Source organism: Blennius ocellaris, assembly GCF_963422515.1.
Source record: "Blennius ocellaris genome assembly, chromosome: 3".
Classification (NCBI taxonomy): Eukaryota; Metazoa; Chordata; class Actinopteri; order Blenniiformes; family Blenniidae; genus Blennius; species Blennius ocellaris.
Genome location: NC_137652.1, coordinates 20,681,310 through 20,702,201, shown reverse-complemented (window position 1 = coordinate 20,702,201; position 20,892 = coordinate 20,681,310). Strand labels below are relative to the sequence as shown.

Sequence of the window (20,892 nt, the reverse complement as noted above, 5' to 3'; positions counted from 1 at the left end):
TCCCAAATCACAAATACATCACTGGGATGTGATGAGGTCAACCCTTTATTGTCGTTGTCAATTGAATGAAGATGTGACCTGCACAGGAGAGACGATGTTTTCACGTTAGACGTATCACCTTTCTCCCTCCGACCTGCTTACAGATCAGAAGCCTAAAGTGAAGCCTGAGATGTGGCGTCAGCAATTGAGAACATGTGGAGCCTGGGGAGTGTCTGTTTTCTGAGGAGAACAAAAGACATAAGCTCTTTCTGAGAGATTACCTGTGGCACTGGAGAGGATGTGTGTATATATATATGGTGTCACATGCAATAGTTCTCAGAGTCACAGGTGATAGTTGGAGTCAGGATGAAGGTGCTGCTGGTGTTTGTCCTTGCTGGGTTTGTCTGCACACCAGCAGAAGGAAGAACTGTGTCCAAGTGTGAACTGAGACAGCAGCTGATGCAGGCCGTCGCTGTGCTGTCAGAGGAGGCGAAGCAGGCCGGACTAACTCAGGACAACTTTGTGGCCAAGAGTAAGTTTACAACATAATGAAATCGACTCTTCTATATTTCTCTTGATGAAAGTGCTACCTTGTATTGTTACATTAAAACCACTGAATAACGTCATGGTTTGGCATGTATTTTTTTTAATTAATTAACTGTTTACAAAGATCATCAACAGACATTCAAGGCAATGATGCGCAATGCCACAGATTTTCCACAAATTGTTAACACCAACACCGATACCGATCTGACACTGATCAGATAATGATTTGATATCGATCTGTTACCGATGCGATAGCGATCTGATACCAAATGATAGTGAATCATCTGATACTAATCTGACACTGATTTGATGTTGATCTAATGTCGAGACTCTGAACAAAAGGTTGTAAGTGTTAAACATCCACAGCTGCGTTGACGGTTTAATATCACAGAAAATGTCAGGCTTTGATGATCCTTTGTGTGTTACGTTTAAAGTGGCAAACTAAGACACATTTGTAAATGGTGTAAATAATGTAAATAATTCACAATTTAAAAGGTCCATCTTAAAAGAAAATACAGGATCAGTGCTGTTTTGAACAGTGCCTACTTCAGGTGCAATAAGACAAGATAAGATAATCCTGTAATAATCTCACAGATGGGGAAATTTATACCCATAGTAGAGACATTTATCGAGGATTTGAATCATCGGTGGAGTCACAGGTAAGAAACTTTCAATATATCAGAAACTTGTCATTTGATGTTTCTCCTCTCATCTTCTCTCCATCAGTCGTCTGTCATGCAGAGCTTGCATCAGGTTTCAACAGCAGCACTGTCAATGAGCTCATGTGTAACTCCGGTTCCCGCCCCAGTCGAGAGAAGAGGGCTACCCCTTATTTAGGCCTCCTCAGTGTGGCCAGCCAAGACGGTCACTTGAGCTCAGCGGAGTCCGACACGCAGGAACAAGGGATCCAGGGGATTTCTCCTTCACCCGTTCCCCCGAAGCCGAACTCCCGTCTGCGGTACGACTGTGACGAGGACGATGAGGCCTGGACCCTCTACGGCCTTTTCCAGCTGGGCAGCCACCTGACCTGCAGCGACGGTGCAACTCCATCGCCCAACCTCTGCAGGATGGACTGCATCGGTGAGTGTTTTTATATGGTTGATGTTTGTCATATAAACCAGGTTAAATGTTGTGATTAGGAAACATGAGCACGTGTGTTTGAATGTCAAGATTTGAGTGCAGGTAAGAACTGAAAAGTACCGGGATTTAATTAGCAAAGGGACAGAAGACATAGTTCCATCAACTCCACCACTTTGGGTTCTGACCACTATACCACAAAATGACATTTCTGTCTGAGGACAGGATGCACTGCTCCGCCTTAATATAAGAAGCCAAGTTAAAAAGTCTCCAGTAGAATCACAGATATAAAGTGTCGACAGATTTTCAGCCACCAGAGGGAGAGACAGAGATGAAAATAAACAAGAAGGGAATGTGGAGCATGAGAGAGCCTGTCTCAACACAGTGGAGACGCATAAAGGACAGGAAGTGGGACAGGGGAAGTGAAGACACAGAAACATGAGGAAAAAGACACGGCACAACAAAAAAGGAATGTCAAGAAAGAAGGAAACATGATATAATGCAAGAAATGGGACAGACTGAAAGAATAAAGCAGAATCAACTTTGACCACGTCAGTCTTATCAGCTCCAGTTTCACTCTGACAGTTTCAGATGCTGGGTTACAGCGACAACTGCGACTTTGAACACAGGAAACTAAAGATTTGTCTTTTCTTTACAGACTTGACTGATGACAACATACTTGACGACATCAACTGCCTGCTGACACTCTTCAGAAATCTTGTGTTAAGAGCTTTTTTTTTAGTTTACAAAATACTGCAACTCTACAGCTTCCTTTAATTGCTTCCAGTAATTCCATGGATTCTTTCCTCACTGTGTTTATGGATCTCTAATGAGTCAAATGTGTTTCTATTAATATTTCCACAGTGAAAACGGGTTCAGGGCCGCCCACTGGAAAGCGTTTAGAGGAACGTGAGTTTTGACTTGTTCTGTTTTGAATGCCTATTTTCCAAAAGTAAGCTGTTATAATTTAACATTTTAGGGCCGTTTTTGCATCTGGATAAAGATCTTTTGAGGTGAAAAACTGGTGGATGAATGCTTGAAACTATACAAGCTGAAGCATCACCAGTCCACTAAACACCCTGAGATAGCAGGATTGTAGGGGATTTTTTTTTTTTTTGCCAGACATGGACTCTTGGTGTCACAGCTTGACTAACGCAGAGCAGGAATAATGACATACTGTGGTTTATGGGGAGGTACTGTTTATTCAGTATTGCATTGAGCTTGTTTCCCTGTTTCCTTTCCTGATATGTGGTCTCAAATTTTAAAGTAGAGAAGGTGAAGACAAACTCCATAGGCATGATCTATATCTTACACAATTTAAAATAGACGTTCAGACCTTGGTAATGATGTCCTCACTCCAGTGTGCCTCTTGTTTCTTTGCAGCATCCGGCTCATCTTGCAGGAAGAGTGTCTGGACAAACAGGCCTCTGAGTACTTTTCAGAATGCTGCTGAAATAATTGATGTTGTCCTGGACAAAGTCCCTGAAAAGATTATTCTTATATTGAGTGAATGGCCAGGAGTAATAAAATAAACTTTGTTGAACCTGTTATTGGAATCATTGTTTCGATAATGGTAAACAAAACAAAAAAAGACGTGTCAAGATTATTTAACAATGAGCTGCAGACAACTGGATGACTTCCACCTACCTTAAAAAAGTAAGTGAGTACACGACCTACTGTTTTCAAGGAAGATAAAGGAATTAATTGAATTTACTGTTTTAAGTGATGATTACACTGAAAACAGTTTGGATTTTGATTTCAGTGTTTTAGTGTCATTTTCACTCTCACACAGCGAACCATAAACCCAGCCGGGTCAACCTTAAGGGTAGAAAACGCCTTCAAACAATTAAACATTGTAACACTGCGAGAAACAGTTAAAGTATTGTTATTGTGCCACTTCAATTCAGTTATCCTCACCAGTGCAGCCTGGGCTTTTCTTTCGAGACTGAAGTCCTGTTTCAGGTACTTTTTACCATGTTGTTGTGCAGAATTGTCAAGGTTTATAAATCCATGGCATTTCGTTCGCTTGACTGAATTGTGTGGTTAAAGTGATTTGGTTTAGGCAGGTTTAAAGGCTGTTTGTGACTCATTTTATTGGTTTTGAGGTCATAGAAATGATAAACAAAGTGACAACACAGATAAGCGAATATTTACACATCAGGCTGACATATAGCAACGCTGTCATTCAGTATCGACGTCTGCATGTGTTTGGCTTTTAAACACTTTCCACTTTTCTTTTCTTTTTCTTTTTTTTTAACCAGATATTCTGGATTTCTGTCGGGTAAGCAGTGCACAGAGGCTTTCTTAAAGCGTGATGAGATTGAACTAAGTCACTCTAAAAGTGCTCTACTACTTGTATAAAGATGCTACTCCAGTGATGGTGGAATGAGCAGAGTATAATTCACAGACACAAAGTTATAAAAAAAACAAACAAACAGATACTGAAGTTATATATAGTCTTTAGATAGTTTGGATGCCGTCTCAAACATATTGCCCACTGGACTTGAGTTCTGGACACAGCTTGGCCTCCAGATCTTCGATCTTTATCGACTCCACATCCTTGGAGCTGGACAGGCTGGCGGCGCGGGTGATCTTGGTGAGCGTCTCCTCGTAAGGTGGCGGCAGGTAGACCATGACGAACACCCCGTCGGATCCGTCGGAGCTGGTGCTGGTGTGGCGCTCAGCGTTCCGGGTGAGCGAGGAGAGGAACTCGGCGCTGCTCTCCGCGTCCTGCAGGTCCAGAGCGATGATGTTGGCCAGCGTCAGCTTGCTGCGGGAACAGCGGCGGTAGATGAGACCGACCAGCAGGGCCAGCAGCAGCACGGACACGATGGGGAGGGCGATGTAAACCGCCAACTCCGACTTTCTGTCATCCCCCACTACCAGCTCGTTCCACTTAAAGCCCTGGAGGTCAATGAGAAGGACGGGCAATTAAAGATGGAGAACGAGGACTTAAAGAACGATAGACATCATGTAAAGCAATCACCACGGTGGGTTTGTTTTTTTTGTTTTTTAACACAGGATGATTTAAATGCTTCTACACACCGTGCAAATTCAACAATCGTATAAGTTCTGAATCACAGCTCACAACCATGTGAGCCGACCTGATTGCGCAAGAATAACACGACCTAAACATAAAGATGAACTTGAACGGAGCCCTTGACGTGACATTTATGCATGTGGAGAGGAAAACCCCAACAAAGGAGAAGGAGGAGAATATGGATGCGGTCGAGGATCAGAAACAGAGGCCAACTTGCGAGGGTCATTTTGCAAAGCCTCAGTCTTTGCGTCTTAAATCTTCCAACAAAACAGACTATAATATAATAATATAAACTTAATGAATTAAATGAATGTTTTCAGATAGAGATTTAACTTACCCTGAAGACTTAATGCGACGCACTAAAAGTCTGCTTGTGAGGTCGTTTAGATGGACAATCACCAGCATCAGCAGTCACCGTCACCCCACATATCTGATGCTGTCACTTACAAGTTTTGTACAGAATATATGCAAATTATAATCACCTATATTTTTATATTTTCACCATACACACACACACACACACACATATACATATCATTTGTATCTTTTTTGTCAAACAGTTGAGGAGTTTTGATGTGAGTGGGCAGCATTTGATGATTCCTATTGGATCCCCACAGGACCCCAGTGGGTTGGGTTTGGCTCACAGTGCACAGCTTAAACTGTCGCGTTCATTATCCACTTCAAATTGATTTGAGTTGATAGGCCTTGATTTGACAGTTATTTTAACAGTTGCAATGAGGACATTTCTCAGACGTTTGAGTCATTTAAGTTTTAGAGTCGCAAAACCCCCCCCCCCAAAAAATCTAATATTTAAATTTCCAGCATTAATAAAGTATTCTTGATGTCTCTTAGGTTAATATGTGACTTCATGATGTGGACATGCATATGGGCCTAATGTGATTCGCTTATATCGAGAAAGCTGGGGGCCAGGCCTTTCTGTGGGAAATTTGTGTGTTCTCCATGTGCATGTGCATGCAGTCTGGAAGCACTGATGTATGATTGGTGTGTGTGTGTGTGTGTGTGTGTGTGTGTGTGTGTGTGTGTGTGTGTGTGTGTGTGTGTGTGTGTGTGTGTGTGTGTGTGTGTGTGTGTGTGTGTGTGTGTGTGTGTGTGTGTGTGTGTGTGTGTGATGGACTTGCAACTTGTCCAGGGTCTATTCCCTTTTAGCTGCGATGAGCTTCGGCCTGCTCATGTGAAGGATTGTAATTCACCCTGGACTTCCCCCTCTGTGAATCTTTTAGTAACTAACGGAAGGCCTGAACAATGACGGCTCAGTCAGCAGTCGACCCTCTGGACCCGAACCCGTTCATGTCAGTCTACTGGTGCCACGCCAAGCGATGTTTGTGATTATACGAGTGTGTACAGTGAGATCCTGCCAGCTGCTCATCCTCCACTCCAAACCTCCTCCAGTTTGATCCTGACAAGAAGGCTGATGCTGCACCTCTCCAGCTGTGTGAGGGAACAACATGTGGCGGTGCCGCTTACATCCACTTACACTGTCCCAAATCCACCCCACCCCCGAGTTCTTTTTTTTCTCCTAGCAATTAGTTAATGCTGCCTGGATGACCCAGCACCCTGCAGAGTCCAGTCCCCTTCAGGCCTAATTCTCAATCGGTCTGAGTGTCAGTGCTCAGTGTCGCACTGTCGTCCATTTAAGCCCCAATGTCGGGCTTAAAGCAGGAATTAAAACACAAAGTGTTGGCCCTGGGAAAAGTCGGCTGGCTGTCATTTAGACTAGTGGGATACAGCTTAGGTTGTATATTTCCGGACTTGTCGCAGGGGTAAAGTCTCCCACCAAAAACGAGCCACACGTTCTTGGGTGGATTTAGGTTGTCTCGCCTTCTGCCCCCCTCGTGTAATCCCACACTGACTCAATGATGCTGAAAGCCGCAGCCTCAAAACACACTTTGGTTTGAGAGTTCCAGGGTTTGTTTTCCATGCGTTTCTGTCTCTGAAACGGAATACAGCCGACAACGACGGACGCAGTAACTGTTAATTGATCCAAGATCAGTGTTGAGGCTGCAGATTACTGTAATGCCATCATTTTTATGGGTAACGAAGTAATGTAACACTTTAAAATGATCAGTACATGCACTATTTGACTTAGTTGTAGGATTTTTTTTCCCCCCTGTGTTACTCAAGACATTTCTGCCCGAACGCTGTGCCCTGGATAAGCGAAAGAGAAATAGAACAAAAAAAGGTGGAGGCAGGGTCCAAGGTGCATTTTTTGTCTTTTGATATCCATTTGATTTAATCCATTCGTTGACATTCCAAAATAAATACATTTCTCAGACGCTACCACTCACACTGACCTGTCATTCGGTCTACAAACTGTTTGCCCTGCAGGTCCTGCACACCTGGCCTCAATCACCTTTATTTCCTCCTCACAATACCAAAGCCCCCCCCCCCCCCAGTGGGTGAACATGAAACTTGCACATGAGGCCAGACCACAGGTGAACACAAAGAAAGCATGCTTAAACAACAAAAGCATATCAAACATAAAATGGCTCCTATACACCTAGCCCTGATTGTTGATGGTAAGGGAGCACGAACGATACAAAACATATTTACATAAGAGAGCAAAATAAACCATTTGAAAAATGAATCAAGAAATCAAAATTCATTTCTTGTAAAACATCAAGAAATCAAAACTTGTTTCCGGAAAAATCCAACTGATTTTTTTTTTCTTTAATACAAGGATTTGCACATTGTTTTTCATCCACTCTTCAAGCTGATCCTGTACTACAAGCTCTTCACTTCCAATATCCAGGTTTTTTTTTTTGTTGTCTTTTTTACTTTTCTTCTTCCTCCTCTTTCCTGGAGCCCCCCCCCCTCTTCTTTTCTGAAAATGTCTATTCCTTTTTCTTTTTCCTTTTCCCAACGATCTTGTCTCTTCTTCCCCATCTTTGGTTTTGCATCTTCTGCACCTCACTCCTTTTTACAAATGAATGAAGTGGATGATTTGCTTTCTCTTCCTGCTGTTCTGAGCTTTGAGCTTGTAAATATTCCGGTCGCTCATTTCTTCCTTTTTGGACCTGGACTTACAGGTTTTGGGAGCTTGTTGATGTCGGCATAGTCCATTATTTCTTTCTCAAAATAGGATGCTATTCATTTTGATTGTGTGCTGGAAGCTGCTTTGTGATTAGCAGCTGTCAACACTGCTAAGTTAGCATCAGAGGCCGCCATTTCAGTGTCGGACTCCAGTCTTTTTTTTTGCCAGTATTTCTATTCTAACAAAGATTTCGTTACTAATAATGCTAACAGCTCAGCCATTATGCCACAGCCACACAGCAGCAATTAAGATCCATGCCTGTTCGTAAGAAGTAATTCAAGTGATAAAACAACTATGGGACAGTCACTGACAGTCATTGCTCGATCTTTTGGTCCACATCAGCGTGTTTTTCTCCAGTTGTTTTAAAAGCTGGTGCAGCTAAAACATGCCAACAGTGCTCAGAATAACAGCTTCGTAACATCTGGTCCACTGCATCAATCAAGCATATGATTGAGTTATTTTAATGTTTTAAAAATGTTTTAACTTTCAGTGCTGCAAAATCTTCCTGTGCCACTAAAATATCATGTGTAACTTTGATTTTTTTTTTTTTTTTGAATTTAGAAACATCCCAAACAACACACAATAGTTTTCATCGGCAGAAACAAACTTAAAAGAATATGTTATGAATCCCTTCATTTTCCTCCAGTTGAAAGCAAACAATGTGGAATTCTATTGTTTGAAATCCCCGGCAGATGTCCACATACCGGTTTCTCGTGAGTCGAAGGAGGTCCTGTCACCCAGTCGTAGGACCCTCGGCCTGCAGGACCAAACTTCATCCAGCTGCTCTCCAGTAGCGCCCTCATGATGCTCAGAGGTCAGAGGTCAATGGATAAATGGAGGAGGAGTGTGCAAGTAAAAAAAAAACAGGTTTTCAACCGATGCTGTTCCAAAGGTTTCACTGAGTACTCAGAGAGCAGGGCTGGGAGCAGGGGACGGTTTCTAGTGTCCAGGGTGGGATGTGTGCGTGGGGGTAAAAGCAGTGTCGGGGTGAAAGGGGATGATGGGAGGGGCCACATGCTAAGCAGCTGCTCACATGCTCACACATGCAGCAGGATTCAGGCCAATGATGGGATTTACTGTGCTGCAGCTGCCCTATATCATAGACTCTGTGTGTGTGTGTGTGTGTGTGTGTGTGTGTGTGTGTGTGTGTGTGTGTGTGTGTGTGTGTGTGTGTGTGTGTGTGTGTGTGTGTGTGTGTGTGTGTGTGTGTGTGCGTGCCAGTGGAGCTCGGCGACAGAAAGAGGCGGGGCTCCTCTTCACATCAGACACGTGGAGGACCCTCGAGGAAAAACCAAACCGATAGTGAAACGCTACAGCTGTCACATCGATCTGGGTGAATGTGTGTTGTTGTGTTTGTGAGAAACTTTCACACAGAAAAATCTGATTTCAGAAGCTGATTTTGGATTTGCTTAGGAATTTAATTTAATTTAATTTAATTTAATTTAATTTAATTTAATTTAATTTAATTTAATTTAATTTAATTTAATTCAATTCAATTCAATTCAATTCAATTCAATTCAATTCAATTCAATTCAATTCTATTTTATTTTATTTTATTTTATTTTATTTTATTTTATTTTATTTTATTTTATTTTATTTTATTTTATTTTATTTTATTTTATTTTATTTTATTTTATTTTATTTAATCTGTATAGAATATGTAGTATATATATATATATATATATATATATATATATATATATATATATAATTTTTTTTAATCAAGTGTGTCACGGCTTTAATACAGCGTAATGAACAGACGGATGCTCCATTAGGTCTTTCCCGATGGCAGGAGAGAGAAGATGGGGTAAAAAGCTTTTGAACCAGGACGTGAGGCCAGAAAACATTTTGCTGAAGAAAAAGTCCATGAACCATGGTGGAGGTCCACTGGTGGATCCAGCCAGGTCTGGGTCAGGGGCTCACTACACAACCTCACACTCAGATTCAAACCTTCCACTCATTGTCTCTACCATTAAACTATTCATGTTCCACTGTCTCTTCGGCGTCGGCTGAGTAAATCCCATCAGAGTCTTCATCGGATTTCACACACAGAAGCTTAACAAGTCTCGCCGACTCCTCTGTGGCTGCTTTTCAACCCAGATTCACAAATGGGCTGAATCTTTACACGGTCGGATTTAAATCCTTACGGCGCCTCCAAATCAAATGATTTAAAGAAGCTATCAAGTTCTGAGTGTTTGGTGGAACCAGAGGAGACGTCCTTGCCGTCAGCTTGCGCGGTCATATCAGAAGAGTGGGTCAACATGCAGGACATTCACATAAAATCTGAAATCATTCATGGTTGAAACACAGAACAAGTTTGACAAAGAATGAGGATCCTATGCTATTATTTTTATTTCATTATAAAAAAGCCCCCCCCCCTCCCCCCAAAAAAGGAAAAAGTGGTGATCCCTCAGTTGTCGGGAATCAAACCTGTGAAGTCTGCTTCTCTAACCACTAAATCAAGAATATCATTTAAATACCTTCCTTTAACCTCTAAAGTTCTGAGCAACCAGGCTCCATCATAGAGCTGTTCATCCCATATAAGCGAGGAAAAACACTTGGTTCTCAAAGTGCTGCCCCCTGGAGGTCACTAGTTTTTTTTTTTTAACAAGTCTCAATGGGAGGCAGAGCTTTCAGGCTGTCAGGCTCCTCTCATATGGGACCAGATCTCAGTTTCCGTTGGAGGCAGACACAGTCTCTTCTTTTAAAGTTAGACTTAAGACTTTTCTATCGAATAAAGCTTGCTGGTAGGGCTGGTTCGGGACACCTTGGACCATTTTCTAATGAAGCTGCCATCAGTTAAGACTGCTGGAGGAGGTCAGAGCATCTCTAAACTGATGATTCAACACTTTACATGCAATTAATGCAACACCTGGGGATATTTTCTGAGCCAATTGTCATTGAAGGCTGTTAGAATCCCTTTTTATGAACTTTTTAATGATGTCTTGTGGAACTATTTGAAGTCTGTCAAAAGAATTATTGAACTAATACTAAACTGTCAAGAATCAAACATTTTACAATTCATGGCTTCAAGCTCATTTAGATTTCTCCCTGAATTTCTGGAAAAAAAAAAGTTGTACAACTTTGAGGTGGCGATAACAAAATAAAAAGGCACCCTAAATGTGAATGACTGCATGAATTATAAATAAGACCTGATATTGTGTCATGTACTAAACGGTTACCCGTGTATGATTAGAATTCTAGGAATCCTACAAAAGCAGCGCCTCAAAGTTCGACACAGGTTTATCCTGTCACTGTGGTCAATTTACTACAGTTGGACTCCCTAAAATTCTCAATCCAATTGAACATTTTTCGGATGTGGTGGGTCTACAAATGCATCACTCAAGCATTTAATGCAGCTGTCACCAACATGCTGGTGTTGAACACAGCAGCATTCCATCCAGTAGAGTCAATGTTGTGACTGATGGAAGCAAAGTGTATTTCCATTAAACACTGGCTGAAAATCATTTAACATACATGATGAGGATGAAAAGCAAATGTTAGATGAGGCCCATGATGTGACGATACACTATGCCAGGGGTCCGTGTTTGACAAATTCCCATCAGCTGAAGGGTCGAGAAGAACGAGTGACGCCGACTCAAAGCTACAAAATTAAGTCAAGTCGTTTGCACTCTCAGAGCCAGAGTTCAGGCGAATTTAGATAGATTTCTTTTTTTTTCCTCTGCTGAGAAATACCAGATGTTGTTGTGGACGCCGCCGATAGCAGCAGTGATCACTGGCTGACATGCCCACAATCCAGATGTACGGTTCAACATCTGTCTGGAGTGGACCCAGCGGGATGCTCAGTGCTTTGGGAGGGGGGGGGGGGGGGGGGGGGGGCTGCGGGATGGATTTGTCCCTGTGGGATTACTGGAACAGGCGTGCAGCGGGCAGCTGTAATTACTGCTCACGTGGCGAGAGATGAATGGGCAGAAGTACGGGAAGCTGGGCGCAAGTGGGATCATGAGTAGAATCCGACCTGTCATGACACCACTATTCTGTGTTTTTCCATCCTGTGAGCACTGACAGCTCCGGTTCAGGAGAAGCAGAAAAAAACAACCGGTTTTTAAAAAGAAAACTGCAATCAGGATGTAACCATAAGAAAAAAAATGTAATTGAATGAAGTGCTCCTGGATATTTCTGATGGAGTTCCATATTTGAGTGTGTGAGAAGTATTATATAATATAATGATATATATAAGTATGATAATGATATATAAGTATAATGATATATAAGTATATCCAGATATATGATATGATATATATGATATATATAATATAATGATATATAAGTATATCCAGATATATGATATGATATATATGATATATATAATATAATGATATATAAGTATATCCAGTGATACATGTCAATCCCAAACCTGTGACTTTGCCCTTCTCATCAACTTATCAAAGCAATATATCCACTTCACCTCACCGACAGCCTTGTTATAAAACACGTTCATGTTCTGTATGGCTGACTAGTAGCTGGTAAAGCAAATATAAAGTTATTATTTAAATGACAAATAGTTCAGTCTTTTATTTTGAAGGCAGCTAAGGCCGTGACGTCACCACCAGGTGTGTCTCAGGTAGAGGGGAGCGCTTCCACGCTCCTTCCCCGTCACACAAACACATTCCCGCACAAGCCGGTGTGAGTCAGAGGCCTTCAGTGGAGGAAGCAGGAAGAGCTCCACATGTGAGGCACGAACAGCGGGACGTTGAGCCTCGCGCAGCCGCTCGGGAACGCACCGACAGCCGCGGAGCAGCATGCGGAGGGACGGGGCGTTCAGGGCCCTTCTGGTCCTGCTGGTCAGCATCGCTTCTGCTGCTGAGGGTGAGTGAAGTCTCTCTCTGGACTGCTTCTGCTCAGTACACTGCTTCGGGAGGCACAAGCGCTAATTATTTACTTTTCCTCTCGTGAAAAACTAAGAATGAAGGTAAAAGTCCCCACGGATCCAGTTTTACAGCACCTCTGGTCACAGGTCACAGTATCGGTCCAAAGTCATAGACTGAAATGAAAACTCTGTGAATGGCTTAGTGAAAATGTAAACAAGATTGTATTTTAAACATTGAAGTAATGGAGGTGATGTTATCTTGATGTGTACATTAAAGTCGTAATATTTTACAAAAATATATGTACGTTCTAAAGACATATTGAAGAAAATATATCATTCTATTCACACTTATTACATCATTTTCACTTTCTGGTCCTTAGTAACTTTTATGTTAACTGAACTTTTTCGGACAATCAAGCTGTAAACTACCCAATTGTTCTTTTAAAAACGATTTAAGTGTAATGTTTTTTTTTTTAAATTTAGATAATCATTTTCTTTTCATATTTATATAATATACGGAAGTTTGATTAGTTATTTATTTTTGCAGGCTGCCATATTTCAATTATTAAGTTTCATTAGTTTTGGAGCTAGATTTAAAACAAATGCAGTGTATATTCATTTTTATTGGATGATTTGAGTGGCTATATGTGATTTTTTTAGTTTTTTTTTGTATAAAATAATGCAACAAATAACTTTTGACACCTTGTCAAATCGAAATTGTGAATAATAATGGTTTTCATAACATGAAATGCTAATTTTGCTATTGGAACATACCTGGGTACCAGAAGGTTGACACATACAATGCTAGAAATTACATTCATTCTAAGAAAGTACTTTTATAGCCATTTATTTTACAACTCAATCAACAGATGTATTTGTTGTTGTTGTGATTATTCATCAGCTCGTGATAACACATTGCTACAGATGTTCAAAGGTTTCGTGGTTTCTTTAAAACAACCAAATTGGGACTTGAGCTTCATCACTTCAGTCTGTACTTTATTTATATTTTCTTAAAGCAGGTTTACTGTTTGATTTTTGTCAGATGAAAGATGAAAGATGGGCGATCATGCAGATATGCTTCATATCTTTCCCGATAGTGAAAATACACATCTGTAGTCTGCTGTCATACAGTGAGTTGGGTTCGCAGACAGCCGGGCAGGAGACGATCTACTGGCGCGTGTTTTAAATTTCACCGACCCTAGACACCTTGACCTACAGCGAATAACAACTAATAGATCAGGAGAAAAAAATTAATGACATGACGATCAAATCAGTACCAACACTTGGACCGAAGAAATTGACGGATCCAGGTTAGGAATGCTATTGGTTTGTTTGTGGTCAGGGGCGGGGCTTAGCCAAAGGTAAATTTAACAAGAGTGCCATCAAAGTGGTTAAAAATCGTCCATTGTTTTCCAGGACGTGCTGAGGTGTGACTTTAGGACAGATGTTCCCCACGTTGTTGTCCCTTCATAAAATAATTGTGAATCTCTAGTTCGTCTGTGTCTCAGCTGATGTAAACCTGACTCGCTTTGGTCTGTACAGACTGTTGCTGCCATTTAATAACATTATAGTTTGGCGCTGATGGTTTTGAAGGCACTGGATGAATACTGTTGTAAGTTTTTGCCGAAGGGCCTCGGACTCTTTACTTCATCAGTTACAGCCAAGCCTTCATACCAGAGAGGAAACAGGTTCCACCTGTTGCTCCTCAGGAATAATCCACCAAGTCACAAATATAATTCACTGTCTTGTCTTCCTTTTGTCATTCTCATTAATATTAAAAGAGTCGCGTACCTGTGGGCAATGTTGCTGACGCATGACGCCAAGAAGTACTCATCAGGTTGTGTTGGAGATCTTTTTACGAGTACTCTGTGCAGCGTTGGACCTGATAACCCGAGACTGGTGTCGGTATCGGTGCACCCCTAGAAAGATCAAATCATAGTCGCCATTATCGGCCAAAATAGAAATACAAGCACTTGACTGATGCAGAGCAGGAACAGAACATACATATTTTTTAGATATGAGCCCTTCACAGTCGCCACTGTTGGGGAAAAAGATTTGCCCACCCCTGGTTTCACCTGCAAAGACTTTTGTTGCATCTCATGGGATAGTGAAGCGCAGTGTTACTGGTTTGAAACCTTTATTCTGTGGTCTGTGGTGGATTCACATTCTTCACATCGCAGTGCATTCCTGTTGTCGGAACACCTGAACGAAGGCGAAGCTGTTTATGCTCTGACCTTTGTATTACGGTGTGGGAGAGTAGGTGCTGGTATGATTGTGGAACAACAAAAAAGGGCGAGGTTTGGCTTCGGCTGGAGTTTAATGGCATGGTGATGACGCGCAGTGTCTAACTTGTTGCTCTGCAGGAAGTTCAGATCACGCTATAAAAGACCTACTGGTGCCATTTAAAAAAAAAAAAAAAAAAAAAAAGGTCCTTTTCAGCCAAGAGACAAGTGTCCTTTTGAAAATGAATCTGGTGTGTAAAAATAAGATGAAATGTTATTAAGGTATAATTTTGTAAAAACTTCACAGAACCATTACAGAAGGGCCAAAGAGCCACATGAGACTCCAGAGACAAAGAAGCCCAGACATGTCTGTCCCCTCCTACTCCTACCACACACACACACACACACACACACACACACACACACACACACACACACACACACACACACACACACACACACACACACACACACACACACACACACACACACACACACACACACACACACACACACACACACACACACACACAATGTCTCTGGGGTCAATGTTACCAGGTAAAAAAACAAAAACCATACTGATTGATTCAAATTGATTAAACGTGGTGTCATATTTACTAAACTAACCACGCACAGTGTCTTTACTCTTTAACATTGTTTATTTGAACTAAATGCAGCATTATTTCTCAGCATCTGCTGGAACACCTTCAGAGCTGTGTACAAATAGACCCCAGCTCCTCTTTAGTAGTGTGCGTTTGGCCTCAGCCTGATGTGAACCTGGTTGGATGGGACCGGTGTTGCGTGCAGCTGCAGCTCATCTGGGATTTCAGCGTGGAATCTGCGCGTCACGCGTTTCACTCCCGGATTTCTGATAAAGACACGGCGGAAAGTCCTGTTGATTGTCATATTGAGATTATACCAGTGGGATTACGCAACTGTCCGCTCTGAATACAATTCAGCGACTGCCTGAAAACATAATCGACCTTTATTTTTTTCTTTTTAACTGTTGAATTATGTTTTTTGTATTCACGTTAATCTGATGTACAGTCACAGGGAGCTGGAACTCATCCAAGCTAATGATACCGACCTCCTCTCCCCACAAAGGAAACGCCAAACTTGGACATAAATATGACTATGATCAGAGATCACCATGTCAATGTGAACTTGTACTTTGTTTTTCCATGCCACTTTTTGGCTTCATTGACTTTTGTATCATGGCGTGGAAAAGTCATGTTCCTGCTGTGGCTACACCTGGAATTTCCTTTGTTGTAGCAGCGCGTCAAACCACATTTTCTTTTTCTGAGCCATTGCTTCTTGTTTTAAGTGCATGACATATTTTGATACTTTTCCATGCAGCTCTTTTGCACGCAAGCGTTGAAGGACAAGGTGATTACTAAACACAGGATATATGGACATTTCTGTTCTTGTTCCTTGTTTCTAAGACTGAATATTAATGAGCCACGAATCTGGATTTCCAGGTTGTTGGTTGTTGATGTTGTTGTTGTTCCCTACCCCTGCTCTAGAGTTTAGAGCAGGGGTAGGGAACCCTGGTCCTCGAGAGCTGCAGTCCTGCACGTTTTCAATGTGTCCTCACACATCAACACAGCTGACGGCAAGACTGGACTGTGACTGGAGAGTGGTTTTTTTTTTCCTCCTTCAATCGAATAAATGTTTTAAACAAGCTATTTAGGATTAATTATGATGAGTAATTAATTTCATATCTTAAGTTCCGTTGGTTTGAATTTCAAGAACACGATCGGTGCCTGGACGCTGCCTTCTCTTTTTATAGTGACACTTGTCACGACACATTTCAGTCGGAATCTTACAGCATTTGATTAGTGCAGTTTTCAGACTTTTTTTTTAGGTTTTATTTTAACCCCCCCCCCTTTATTTTTATTTCTACTTTGCAGTTCCACCTCCAGAAAATGTCCATGTGAGCTGCCAAAATGCTGCAGTCACTGTCAAATGGAACTACCCCGAACACCAGCCAAAAACCCGCTTCAAGGTAGTTTTAAAAAATGAGAGGTGAGACTGAGTTGTGATCTGTTCATATTTTGTTTTCAAATATTGTTTTAAAAAAAAAAAATGTTGTGTATTTTGATTATTGTGATGTGTATAAATAAAATGTTGTTTTTGCCTTTCATAGAAAAGTCTTTGAGAATGAAACCAACGACCATCACTACGATCTGACGCACGCTGTGTGGAACACAAATGAATCCTACCTGGACTACCTTATTGTCGAAGTAACGGCCTTACAAGGAAACAACGAGTCTAAAAATGAGCAATCAAATTCATTTACCTTTAACGTTTTGACAAGTGTTCATACAAAATGTAAGTATTATTTAAGCAACTCCAAATTCAAGTTGGATTAGAAGGTGCGAGAGGTTGAACTTGGGTTTTCTGTCTCAGGCTTTTTGGATTTCCCTCGTGTGAAGATCGATGTGAATGTGGATGCAGATACAGCCACAGTGAGCTTCCCCAACCCCATCATAAGCTACAAGGAAGTGAAGCGGACCTTCACAGCAGACTCTGAGCCAGTCCTCAAATTCTATGTCTCACTTGTTGGAAATGGGACGGTGTCAGTAAGTGTCAGTTGGTGGGCTCTTATCCGATGTTCCAGTCAAAGCAATTAAACTGTTGAGAAAACTGTACAAAGGTTTAAGCTTGTCTCTAGTTGCATCTATTCTATTAAGCTATTCTGCTTGGGGAGTACTCTCAGAAAACCCTCCCTTTATTTGCTATCATGTTTGACAAATAGTGCATTAAGTACAGTAGGCTAATTCACATCAGGTTTTCTTATTAGTATTCAGTTACGTGCATTTTATTGTCAATGCTTAAGTCTTAAATAACCGGTTTGCCTCAGTGGTTTTGAAAATGAAAGGAAGTAAATGAATCCGTCTGTTTTGTAGCTGATTTCCGGCTATTAATACTACTTGATAAACCTCAGAGGTGTTTGAATGTTGGGTTTCGGTTTGCAATGTTGTAATTTTGTATCTTTATCAGGGAGACCATTGGTCTGATTGCCTCGCCAAAGACAACAACTGCAAAGTCGATGTGCCGTTACCCAAGGACAAGGACATAAAGCTGTGTGTCAAACTGAGTGGAACCTTGTTTGACAGTGAAGGCATTAGACAGGTGAAGTTCAGAGGCACGAATGAGACCTGTGCTCCGGATTCAGGTGAGTTTTGAGTTTCTTGCCTCAAGTTTCTGGCATCTGCATTAATTAACCTTTATCTTTAGGATCTTTCAGGTCCAATACCCAGTTTTTCCTACTTCCATAACCACACATTCAGTTGAATTTAGTTAGAAAAAAGAATACAATACATAAACTGCTTTTTTTATTTCTGTTTGTTGTTTTTTTTTCTTCAGAAGGAACATGACATCAGATTTTGGAAATGAGAAATTGTACTATTTTCTTTGGAAGACACTCACAAATTTAAAAGGCAGCTACACATCTCTAAAAACGTTTGAGTCGGGCCCAAATGCAGCACACTTCAAATCCAGTGTGTTTAAAAAATTGTCACGACCTTCACACTCCCATGCCTCAATTGACCTTTGGCCAAGTCCCGACCCCCCCTTTGTTACTATCGCTAACCCGGATAAACTGTCACAGTTGATTACAGCCCAGAAAACGAGAAAAGTGTGGCCAGGTCTAAAGCTTCTCTATGGTGCTGAGACTTTTTGTCAGAGTCCGGGCAGTCGGAAGTTGAATGCTATTGGTTTGTTTACGCTTGTGGGCAGGACTTAGCCAAAGGTCAAATATGCTGGTGTTTTTGTTCATCAATACATCCAGCAGAGGACAGTGCAATTTCTTGGTTTCATGTAGGACAGCATTTCTAATTCAAATATTGAGTAAAAGGTTCAAAAGAAAGACATCAGACTTTATTGACCCCGTTTGGGGAAATTCCTTTTCTGGGTTTAGCTCATCTTATCATAGCTAGAAAGCGGTGTGGCACCCGGGGAGCTAATGGGGGTCAAGGGTCAAGGGTCATACCCAGGGACTCACAGTCACCACTCCCTACTGGGATTCGAACCTGTGAACTCCCGATCACAGCTCTACTTCTAGAACTTTCTTAAAAAGTGCAGGACATCCATCACAGGATTCTTTGTTTAGCACGTTAGCGTTGTCCTTCACAACATCATACAATTATAACAGCTGCTCGTTTGGGGGCGCCAACACCCTAAACGAACACTGACCAGAGAGGAAGAATAGCGTGATGAAGAAGAAACACGGCTCATTCATTGGTCTTGACCATAAGAGGATTCTTCCGGTTTAGCCGGGTTGTTGCTAAAGGGGTGAATTAACTTGTGGGTAATGGGGTAGCCGCAAGCAACTACGATATCTAGTCTTCAGACTATCAGTCTAGCAATGAACACCTTCCTCACTACTCCACATCTACCCATGAGATATTTTCCAACTTGTTCTTTCTGCGTCTGGATTCATTAGCTTTTATTTGTTTACTACCCAAAATGCACTGCGCTCTACGCCATGTCCTGTTGTGCCATCTGCTGGAAATTCTGCTGATGGTCCCTGATGCAGTCACAATGTCCGTGGGCCGGACCTCAGTCCACTTGCCAGTGAACAGAGACCCATGTTTTCAAGTGGACCAGAGTTCATTTCTTTGATCCGGATCAGAGTTCTGGGGAACTTGCACACCGGACCAAACAGAGCTGAATTGTAATAGATTGGAAAAGAGTGTGAATTTGTCATAGACAAACAAAGCAATCTTATTCCTGTGAAAATGTTTAATTGAAACCAAGTGGTACTTTGTCTCGCAGGAAGCGTCAAGGCTGTAATAACGCTGGCTGTGATTCTGATGGCCGTCTTGTTCTCCCTCATCACCATGGCAGTAATCCTCATCTGTAAGGTGAAGGCTTGGACCACAAAGACGTCCCAGCTGCCCAGGACTTTGGTAAGCTGTCTATTTAGAAAACAGGCAAAACTGTAAGGATGATTTCACTTTAAGACGTAGTTGTAGTCAAACTTTCTTCCTGCCGTTTGTCTTCACAAAGATTCCATCGACGCAAAAGCACGAGGATCAGACGTTGAGATATGACACCGTTCCAAATGAAGACATCAATGAAGTGTCAATAGTTCCGCCCTCCAAGAGCTTGTCTACCACATCTGAGGACAGCAATCAGTCCCAGAGCCACAGGGACCAGGGTGCTGGGTTGAATTCCCATCATTCTGAGGGGGCACTATATTTACAAAGATATCTTTCAGAGAGCAGCAGCCAGACGGACAGTGACTCTGCCGACTGCTCTGTAAAGACGGAATGTGTTTCAGTTGAATCGGAAGGAGAGGAAACCCCACGGGTGTCGGCTTACGACTGCCCACACATTCACATGCTGGACATGGGTGATGGAGACATGGCAACAGGGTACGGCGGAAACTAATCCAACTCTCTCAGGATTTTATTATTTTACCATCTGGGATGTGTCGGTTTTGACTCGGAGAGTCCAAGAGAAGCAGGTTTGCACCTGGGTCTTACCATGGATGATGGTGCCTTTCTCAAGAGAGACTTCGATTTCTTTCCAGTCATTTGCAAACCCTTGATTTTCGGTGACTTTGTATATTTGTTCAAGGAAAACTGCAGGGTTTTTATGTGTGGCAGCATTGGAAACATAACAAAACTGAACATAGTGCAAGGGAACATGTCAAGACCCTACCTCAGTTATTCAGTTTAATAATGGAAATGTGTGAGGTAACTAAATAGCTTGCTCAATCTGGTAGTACCACTTGTGGCCAGATGGGGCATCATGTCACTCTAGCATCTACTGGATATTATATTATCTTGGGTACCTTTCAAATATGGGTGAAATGATGAGTGACTGCAGCTTCCTCAAATCTTTTGTGGCAAGTTTTGGCAGTATGATGGTTGTATTCTAACTTTAGCCAATCATCCCATAAGGATCCTTGTTCCTTCTTTGGTTCTTGCAATGAGACGAGGACTCACTTCACCATCTGGTGGCACAAAGTGGTATTACAAAGACTGGATTGAGTTGTTTGCTAACCCTAGTGTCTATATCTGCAGGACAATGCCCTTTTAGTGAAGTTGATATGACTGTTATTTCAAACTGAAAATATTCCACTCGCCAATTTTAACTGAAATCAAGCCATATTTTTTCTCTAATTACCATCTCA

At 41.7% G+C, this 20,892-nt stretch overlaps 3 protein-coding genes across 3 annotated transcripts; 2 read left to right on the top strand and 1 right to left on the bottom strand.

Annotated features, from left to right (window-relative positions):
* Positions 1-345: 345 nt before the first annotated feature.
* On the top strand, positions 346-3,123 carry LOC308144759 (uncharacterized protein; the record flags this gene model as incomplete). Its single annotated transcript, XM_080515962.1, has 5 exons — positions 346-511; positions 1,252-1,605; positions 2,261-2,324; positions 2,467-2,511; positions 2,986-3,123. The coding sequence occupies 5 exons, from the start codon at positions 346-348 to the stop codon at positions 3,053-3,055; spliced, it is 699 nt and encodes a 232-aa protein (XP_080372088.1). The 3' UTR covers positions 3,056-3,123.
* Positions 3,124-4,083: 960 nt separating this feature from the next.
* smim28 (small integral membrane protein 28) lies at positions 4,084-8,497 on the bottom strand (the record flags this gene model as incomplete). The annotated part of the gene is made up of 2 exons (XM_080521125.1): positions 4,084-4,506; positions 8,399-8,497. The coding sequence occupies 2 exons, from the start codon at positions 8,495-8,497 to the stop codon at positions 4,084-4,086; spliced, it is 522 nt and encodes a 173-aa protein (XP_080377251.1).
* Positions 8,498-12,353: 3,856 nt separating this feature from the next.
* On the top strand, positions 12,354-20,144 carry ifngr1 (interferon gamma receptor 1; the record flags this gene model as incomplete). The annotated part of the gene is made up of 7 exons (XM_080517484.1): positions 12,354-12,524; positions 16,658-16,772; positions 16,894-17,078; positions 17,157-17,329; positions 17,751-17,925; positions 19,527-19,660; positions 19,761-20,144. Exons 1-7 carry the CDS (start codon positions 12,458-12,460, stop codon positions 20,142-20,144), a joined length of 1,233 nt encoding a protein of 410 aa, XP_080373610.1. The 5' UTR covers positions 12,354-12,457.
* Between the last annotated feature and the right edge of the window lie 748 nt (positions 20,145-20,892).